Below are 10,202 nucleotides of genomic sequence, written 5' to 3'. Positions count from 1 at the left end.
AAATTTTATTTTTTAAAAACAGGTAGTTTGCAGGATTTGGTCCACAGGTTCTAGTTTACCAATCCTGGCCTTAGACAAAGTGACTGGGTATAAGTAATTCAACTGGAGACAATCAAGTCCTTTTCTATACATATTGATATATACACTGGGAAAGAAGGGGACTCTCTCATTTTGTGACCTCAAGGACTACATGATATATAATTCCAGAGTTGATAATGGTGAACTCTCTCCCAGTAAAACAAAAATAACAAAAGAAAAGAAACAGAGACAAATACATACTACAAACAATTACAACTACAGACTTAAATTCAGCCACGGCTGAATCCCTAATTTAGATCCAGTAAACAAGTAAAGTATTTTTATATCACCTAGTTTGTGCTGAATTTCTTACAACCCAAGAAGTCTCAAGCTAAAAAATGAGTGTATTTACTCATGTATCAGCTGAATTCTATAGTAGTGTCCTGTGTAGTATCTATTCATGTAAACTCTATTCATGCCAGGTGTGGTGGCACATACCTGTAAAAGAGGCTGAGGCAGGAGGATCGCTTAAAGTTCGAGGCCAGCCTGTGCTACAAAATGAATTCAAGACCAGCCTGAACTGCAGTTAAACCCTGTCTCAAAAAGACACATACACACATACATACACCCCCCTCATTTAACAGTATTCATCCAAAACATTCTCAAAAGAAAACTCAAGACTGATACATTTCAAGAATACAAAAAGTATTTTTTTTTCTTTTAAAAAATTAGCAATAAATAAGGAGGACACCACACCATGACCAAGTACAGGTTAACCCAGGAACATAACACTAATTTAACATTCAAAAACCAATCAATAGGGGCTGGGGATTTAGCTCAGCGGCAAAAGCGCCTGCCTGGCAAGCGCAAGGTCGTGAGTTCGGTTCCCTGTACCGGAGAAAATAACCAAAAAAAAAAAAAAAACCAATCAATAAAATTCACCATGTTAACAGGTAAGGGAAAAATCATACAATTATCTAAACAAAAATGTACATAAAGCATGACAAAGTTGATCATTCATTCATTTAAAAACTTTTAGTAAACCAAAACTATAAAGATCCTAATTCTAACAAAAAAAGCTAAAAAAAAACTATTAATACATCGTACTTAATAGCTAACCAAATGTTTAGCTCTAAAGTCAAGAACAAATCAAGTACACCCTCTCAAAATTTGTTTCAAACAATCTCCTAGAAAGCCTTGCCAGTACAACAAGGAAAGAAAACAAAATAAGGGAAAAGGAAAAGTACCTCTACTCATAAAGAATATGACTATGTAGAAAGAACCCCCTGAAATCTAAAAAAGCCACTAGAATGAGACCTTAGTAAAATAACAGAATGTAATTTCACCAAACTAAAATCAGATGTACTTCTATATGCTGCATTCTGTGAGTTCTTCTAGCAAATCCCTGAGTCCAAGAGGCCCCCTAAACACTAATATTCATCTACCTGAGTTAGCAAGTATATGAAAAGGTATTTCGAAGAATTATAATGATATCTATAAAAAGCAAGTATCTGGGGAAAAAAAAATCTACCAATGTGTCCCTGAACAATGTCCAAAGAAAAGTGTCTGAAACAGTCTATAAAATACAGACTTTGGAGATATGGTAGAAATCAGAGGAGAGTTTGTTGTGACTCCATGACAGGCAAGATTTTATAGTAATTCATAAGGGTAAACTTAAAATATTTGCTGTCTTTTTTATTCATTATTAAAATATATATAAAATATTGGACTATTTGAATTAAACTTTTATTTTATGATAAACATATCTTCTAAAGTATTGTTGGTGTTATTACATTCTGAAAAAATCTTTTTCTTGCTAAAGAGTACAATTGCAGACTCTACCCAAAATTATCAGAATTCTTATTAACAAAGTATAGATTTTTCTTCCCTCTGGCACTCTCTTTGTAAGTAATTCTCAGAATAACAAGTTGAAAGATTTCCAACACTAAATAAAATTTAAGAAATTTTAAGATCTTTCCTCATTTTCAATATTCAAAGACTCTTAAGAAATATGCTTTTTAAAAATTTAGTTATATATTAAATACTGATGTACATCAATTTTTCTTTTTTAGTTATTAGTACAGCCTTTGTGTGGCATTGGTACATGTACGTAGCACATCTTAATTCCTTTTTCATTCCTATTCCCTCCTTCTCTTCCCCCATCCACCCATTTCTTGATCACCTCTACTTTTTTCACTCCCTCCTTGATCTCTTGATCCCTTTTCCCTCTGAGAATGATCTATGGCCCTACTTCCTACTGTTTATCTTTTATTTTGCTATCCATTTTTACTCTGTGTTTCTTATGTGAGAGAAACTGTAAGATATTTAAGCTTGTGTGTCTGATTTATTTCAGTTAACATTATGATCTCAAGGTGCATCCATTTTCCTACAAATGACTCAAGTTTGTATTTCCTTATAACAGAGTAGTATTCTATTGTGTGTAAATACTATATTTTCTGTATCAATTCATCTGTTGATGGACATATGGGTCAATTCCAAGATTTAGTTATTATGAACTGCGCTGCTATAAACATGGGTGTGCATATATGGCTGTACTATGATGTACTCTTTCAGGAAGATACCTAGAAGGAGAATAGCAGGATCAAGTGGAATTTGAAGTTACAGTTTTGTGAAAAATCTCTATACTGATTCCCACAGTGGTTGTACAAATTTATATTTCCACCAATAGTATGAAAGGGTTCCTTTTCCCCCATAGGCTCTCCAGTATTTGCTATTATTTGATTTCTTGATGATGCCCATTTTCCTCGGGTTAAGATGGAATCTCAGCGTTGTTTTAATTTTCATTTCTCTAATGGCCAGAAAAGTTGAGCATTTCTTCATGTATTTATAGGCAATTTGTACTTCTTCTGTGAAGTGCCTATTCACTTCATTTGCCCATTTTTTGACTGGGTCTCTTATTTTGGCGGTTTAATTATTCTGAGTTCTTTATGTACTACAGATACGAGTCCTCTGTCTGAGGAATCACTGGCAAATTTTTTTTCCCACTTTGTAAGTTGTCTTTTTACTCTGTTGGTTCTTTTGCTGTGCAGACCTTTTTAATTTGCTATGATCCCATCTGTTATTCTCAAAACTATTTCCTGTGCTACTGGAGTTCTGTTCACAAAGTTCTTACCTATACCCCATGACTTCAAGAGTGTTACCTATTTTATTCTTCAAAAGGTTGTTTCTGGTTTAACATTTAGTTCTTTGAACCATTTTGATTTCAGTTTGGTACAGGGTGAGAGTTTGCGTACAAACTCAATCTTCTGCGGTGGACAGCCGGTTTTTCCCCAACACCATTTGCTAAAGAGGTTATCGTCCAGTGTGTATTTTGGAACCCTTTGTCAAATTTTGGGTCTCTTCTGATTCTATATGAATTTTAGAATTCTTTGATCCATTTTTGTGAAGAATGCTGTTTGAATTTTGATTGGGATTTCATTAAATCTGTATACAAGGCCATTTTGACTATATTGGTTTTGCCTATCAGGAACTGGGACTATCGTTCCATTTTTGGATAGTCTCTTAAATTTCCTTTTTCAGAGCACTAGAGTTTCCACTGTAAAGGTCTTTCACACTTCCTTAGATTAATCCTTACTACTTCATTATTTTATGCTACTGTGAATGATATTTTTTCCATCATTTCTTCATCAGTGGATTCATTATTACTGTATAAGACTGTTATTGATTTCTATGTGTTAATTTTGTATCCCACTACATTACTGAATTTGGTTATTAATTCTAAAAGTCTTTTGGTGGATTTTTGAGGATCTTGTACAGGATTGTATCATCTGCAAATAATGATAACTTGACTTCTTCCTTTCCTATACAAATCCCTTTTATTTCTTTCTCTTGCCTAATGGCTCTTGCTAATGTAAATGTAATATATCACACAGACACAAAAATATAAATCACATGATCATCACAATAGATGCAGAAAAACGCCTTTGACAAAATCCAACATCCTTTCATGAACACTAAAGAAAATAGGTACAGAAGGACCTTATCTCAAGCTGATAAAAGCCTTTTATGACAAACCTAGTATCAACATATTCAATGAGAAAACACTGAAAGCCTTCCCTCTAAAATCAGGAATAAGACTGGATACACTCTATCACCACTCCTGTTCAACACAGTAACACAATATGCTATTAATCTGCAATACTCTTAAGGAGTAATAGTACATAACATAGCCCTTAAAAAGATGGTGAATATAATGCTAGCTATAAAGAACAGAGATCCCTAATCCCTACAACCATGGGTATCCATCAGTCCATAGCCTGTTAGGAACCAGGCTACAAAGAAAGAGATGGCCAGCATGTGAGCAAGCTATGCTTCCTCTATAGACAGAGCCAGTCACTCCCCATCACTCTCATTACCACCTGGCAGAGGCATTAGATTCTCATGGGAATATGAACTCTACTGTGAATTCGGCATGATAAGGATCTAGATTGCATACTCTTTATCAGAACTAATAGCTGAGATATAAAGTGGACCTGAAGCAATAGTACTAGACTTGGGAGTGGCTACAAATACAGATTAACATTAGCCGAGAAATTTGACTGTAGAGAGACCATAATCAATTGCTTAAAGACTCATATCAAAAAAAGCCTATCAGTGAATGGCAACTGACAATTTAAGCTACATTTGGTGACAGATTCTATAGTGGCAAGTGAGTTGACATACTTTAATGGTACAACTGCATTTGGTGGCAGGCTGTAAACCACAATCTGACCAACCCAAGGGCCACTCATGGCCTGCCCATGATTTACTACTTTCATCCACCCTTCTTTCCCATCCTAAGCACTTGTCTCACAGTTTTTCTAAGCCCACAAGCTAACTCTAGCCAAAATGCGTTAACAGTAAGTATCACTGGAGAGCTTCTTTGAAAGGGGGATAAGATCCAATGACAAGATGGCAGAAAATTCTAAAACTTCCAACCAAAAGAAAGCTGCATTTAAAAGAAAATACTCCTACTTAAATTACAGGCTCATTCTAGCATTCACATTCTCCAAGCCTGCTTTGTATATGTTGTAACTGACTATCCAACGAAGCCATGAAACCTTCAAAATTGCTTTGCCACATGGAGACTGAGCACCTTGCATTAAAAGACAAGCTCCTGAAGTTTCTCAAAATTTAAAAAAAAATGAATACAAGAAAAGTAAATACTGAAGACCAAGACTTCACCAAATGTGTCTGCATTAAGAGCATTGTTTTTAGTGGGTAACCTCACTGCTAACCTAACTTACTTTACTAAAGTAAGAAGCCCTTTAGCCCTTTAGCCCTTTACCAGCTACTGGTAAATAGCTGCTAAGGATATACTACTGGTTGTGAACTTTTAGGAAAAGCTGTAGTTCAAAAGGTGACGTGTTCTTCTCTCTGCTAGCACGATAACTAGGTAAGCTGATGAAATAGAGGGGATATTCAGTCACCATGATATGAAATCCAGATTGAGGAGTCTAACAAAGTTGACAAGGCAATAATACTTATTTCTGCGTGATACACTTATGAGAAGGATGGGCATGATGATATGTTATATAGACTTTTGTTGCCAATCAATACCACAGCTACAGAATTATTCAAGTATTTGAATAACTAATTACATATCAGGAAAAGTGTACATGCACAGACAGCAGCTGCCATGACTGGACAGCTTTCCAGTTTCGCTACTTGGGTTAAAGAGGGAACTTCTGCATGTGAGTCTATGCATTTCTCTATCTAGAGAAATGCTGGCTAGCCAAAAAATGTCACCTGAACTTAAAAGCATTCTTCAAGGTATGATTAAAATTATCAACCACATTAAAATACATGCCCTTACTCACATATGTCCATCAGCTCTGTGAGGAGATGGACTCAGAGTACACAACTCTTCTCTTACAGTAGTGAGATGGTTTTCTAAAGGTAAATTACTGGTGAGTTTTTGAGTTACATGACCACTCCAAAGATTTATTTTAGAAAAACAGTCATCACTGGTAGCATATTTCAGTGACACAGGACGGAATACAGAACTTGCTCACTTGTGTGACATATTCAACCTGCTCAGAGAACAACTGTGTTCAAGTCAGCAGATAAAGTGGATGTAATCAAAATCAGACTGGAATTATTCGGGCAATGAGTGAACATTAAGATTTTTGACATATTTTAAACATTAGCAGAGATTTTGAAAAAGACTGAGAAAAGGTTTCTTTCCTCCAGCTGGTGCATGACCACTTATCTCAGTTTTCAAAAGAGTTAAAGCATTACTTCTCAACCATAAAAGATCCCCAGACTGGGACGGAATGGACCCACAACCCATGTGTAAATAAGCCAAGTGAATTGACTTTTGTGCTGAGAGGATCAAGTACTTGAGATCACAACTGATAGCTGCCTTAAAAGTATATTTGAGACAACTTCAAGTAATCATGTTATTTTCTTCAAATCACCGTATATTAAAGTCAAGACTGAATATCCTGAGTGCCCCAAAAGCACTAAAAAGCTTCCATTTCCAAAGTCCTACCTATTATGACAGCAACCAAAATGAGATTACAAAGCAGACCAGACATAACATAATTCAGGCGTCATGGATCACTCTCAGATAGGAACATCTAGTTGCAGAAAAAATAAACTCAGAGCTCCCACTGATTCTGCATTATAGTGGATTGTATAACTCTTTCATTATATATTACAATGTAATAATAATAGGAATAAAGTGCACAATAAATGTAATACACTTCAAAGTGCACAATAAATATAATACATCTGAGACATCCCAAAACCACCCCTGACCAGGTACATGGAAACACTATCTTCCACAAAACTGGCCCGTGGTGGCAAAATGATCAGAGACCACTGCTTTAGAACTATTTTTTTGAGAAGACTAGCATACTATCCAGCAGAGTTCTCTTGTAACTAGCTGAATATTTAACAAATTATTTATTTATCAATGGTAAATTATAAATGAAGTCTATTCTTTTACACATTTACAGTATTTGTTAAATGCTGAATTTCAAAAGATTTCTGAACACAGCTAAGTGATATAATCCTCAAAACAACCTTATATGATGTTATGGTTGATACACTGTGTCAACTTGGGGAGTCTAGAGGTTTGGCTAAGTGAGTCAGCAGGAAGCCAGGGTGCTTACTTTGTATACATCCTGAGCCTGTGGAAGAGGAGAGCATGGAGGTTATGTGAGAGCTACATGCCCCTTAGGTGGGTGTAGCCTGTTTACAAAGTAAGGCAGGGAAAGAAGCTGCTTGCCGCCATTCCTGCCATTCCTCCATTTTGCTCTGGCTGCTTTGCTGTTCGGCTGCCATTCCCCCTTTGCTCTTGTTGCTTTGTTATCTTCTGCCTCAGAGCCAGCCAAGTATGGACTAAAACCTCCACAAACTGTAAGCTAAATAAACCTTTCCTTCCTTAATTTTGGGCATTGGGTATTTTTTCTCAGCAATGAGAGAAAAGTAACCAAGACATATGAAAAATTCAGTTGTACAATAATTGTATTATAATCAATAATAAGAAAGAGACAGACCTCTAACCCTTACTGGCAAACTGGAAACCAAACTATAATTATAACCCTAGAAGAAATATGATCAAAGTGTGACACCACAGATGGTATGACTACATATATTTATATCTAATCAAGCACACATCTGTAACTAGTCTATAGCACAAATTTTTAGCCCATTACCTCTTTAATTTTGTCCCTTTTCTTTCTTATCTCAATATCCTCTGGGTCTCCACCACTGATCCCTACAAGGTTTGGAATAGGAACTGGCGGCAGTGGCTTGTTCTCTTTTGTCTTCATTTCCTGGACTATCTTATTTTTCTCTGTCTGAATTTCTGCATGAATTTCTTCTCTTGACTTTCTCAATTTTTCTTTTGCTTCTTCCAGGGCCTTTTCATGATCAGCTCGAATTTTATTTCGTAGACGTTCTTCTTCTTCCCTGTAAGTACAGAAGAAAAAAAATGGTAAGAATGAGTCTTCATAAGAATGTCAACCTTTAAACAAAAAACCTTAAAGTTCCTCCACCAAGCCCTGATAAGAATTCTCTAATCTTGCCATTAAAGTTTACAATTATTAGTAAGACAGACTCGGATCTGCCCGAAGAATAGAGTAAATATAACTTGGTATGAGAAAAGCATATAAACCCTAGACACTAAAAACACTTTGCATAGTAAGGAAAGTGAAAAAGTAGAAACAAAGTTCCAATTTCAGGTCTAAGTGAGAAGAGAAAATGACAATCAGTAATTCACAGATAGATACATGCAAAATAAATAAATAAATAAATATAGAACTACGAAAAACTAAAGGGAAGAGAAAAAGTTAAATATAAAATTAAGTATCAGAGAGGGAACAAAAATACAAATATCGGGCCAAAGAAAAAAGAGACAAAGGAAGTGGGAAATGTTTCATTTGTTACAAGTACAGGATATGCTTCTAAAACTTTGTTTCGGAAGTAGCATTCCTCCAAAGCCTCATGCACAAAGGTGGAACTTGTAGGATGGAGCTGGATCATGGATATGTGATGCTGGACAATGGCTGTGATAACTGCCATCATAAAGAGTGGTAATTAATTCACTGAGCAGTTTAGCCTAGTTCTGGGTGTGGATAATGGAAGGCACATCCTGGGTGTGGGCGGCACCAATAGGCTTGTAGCCTGAATGGAATAAAAAAGGAAAAGGCTTGCTGCTGGCTGCTTCCTACCTGTCCTGCCACAGACTATTTCTCCTCTGCCACGCACCTCTTTCATATTGCTCTGCCTTCAAGGCAGCCAACTATGGACTGAAAGCTCTACAAACTGTGAGGTAAAATAAACCTTTCCTCCTTTAACTTGTGGTTCTCAAGCATTGCATAAGATTGTTAGAAGACTGGATGAGATGACACAAGGGCTGGAATTCAATTAATTCAATTCCTCTATTTCCTTACTCACTATCCTCTCATCTCTACTGCCAATATCCATCCTAGATGGTCTCCTTCCCTGAGGCTCTTACAATCAAGTGATAGATTTTCTTCTCCAATTAGAATAAATAGGTCACATAAGAAAGCACTATGGAGGTAAATGTCCTAAATTACAAAAGGACCATTAAATCTACAATGAAATCTTATTTGGCAAATACAGCATTTTGTCCCAGCAACATGAAAGTAACTAAGATAGACTTCATAGTGTGATAGTTTCCAACTCATATGTGAAGAGCTACTTAAAACTCTCTTAACTTCTGGGTATTTTCCCAGAAGATCTAAAAACATCATATCACAGCGATACATGTGCACCTACGTTCATAGCAGTACAATTTATAATTGCTAAATTGTGGAAGCAACACAAATGTCCATCCACTGAGGACTGGATAAGAAAATTGTGGTACTTTTATATAATGGAATATTACTCAGCTATAAAGAAAGATAAACTTGAGGCCTTTATAGGGAAATGGTCACAACTAGAGACCATACTCATAAGTGAAATAAATCAGACCTGCATGTGCAAGCACCGCATTGTTTCACTAGTATAAAACCTGAAAGAGTTAACTTAAACTAGGAGGTATGATAGACATTATGAAATGATAAGAAAACACTCAAGGGTAAAGGGCAACTGGGATGTGGGAAAAGAGAAGGGAAAGAAGGAGAAATTTTTTTATGTTTGTATATACAGGATCGTTAACATAGCTGATCTACTGTCTTGTATTTCTTTGCTGAAAGAAACTGTCAATGAGTCCTTGATTGATCAATATTGCATGTCTTTGTTTTAATGAAAAACTACTTTAAAGATATCAATATGTAATACAACAAGCACTGTTAATTTCCTACCACTTTGTTTGTAACTCCATATTGTCTGTACTGTTCTTTTGCTATTTTGTAAAAGGTTGTCTGTTAATGTTTTCCTCCTTTTATTTTTAAAATAAAAAAAAAGAAATACTATTTAACCATTTAAAAAAAAACTCTTTTAAATCCTTGTTAAAAATACAGGTGGCAATTTAGTAGGTCTATATGAAATCTATGAATCTGTACTGGTTGAATGTTCTTTCTGCCTAATCCTTGGGACCAGAAGTATTTCAGATTTCACATTTGCAAAGTGGGGATAAACTATTTACTTCCACACTGGGAAATATTTAGTGATTTCTTAAAAACCAAACAGTCAACTATCATCCAATCTAGCAACTCCACTCCTGGGCATTTATCTCAGTGAAATGAAGACTTACATTCATACAAAAA

General features: G+C 35.6%; 1 protein-coding gene across 1 annotated transcript in view; it reads right to left on the bottom strand.

Moving 5' to 3' along the window:
* Positions 1-10,202, bottom strand: part of Man1a2 (mannosidase, alpha, class 1A, member 2) — a gene marked incomplete at its 5' end in the record, with an annotated part of 151,089 nt that overhangs the window by 122,240 nt on the left and 18,647 nt on the right. Inside the window, 1 exon segment of the mRNA XM_005389057.2 lies at positions 7,683-7,938. Within this exon segment, the coding sequence (XP_005389114.1) occupies positions 7,683-7,938 (256 nt within the window).

The sequence above is a fragment of the Chinchilla lanigera genome, unplaced genomic scaffold, assembly GCF_000276665.1.
Source record: "Chinchilla lanigera isolate Chin_1 unplaced genomic scaffold, ChiLan1.0 scaffold00034, whole genome shotgun sequence".
Classification (NCBI taxonomy): domain Eukaryota; kingdom Metazoa; phylum Chordata; class Mammalia; order Rodentia; family Chinchillidae; genus Chinchilla; species Chinchilla lanigera.
The sequence above is the reverse complement of the archived record's forward strand: the minus strand, read 5'-3'. Positions and strand labels throughout refer to the sequence as shown.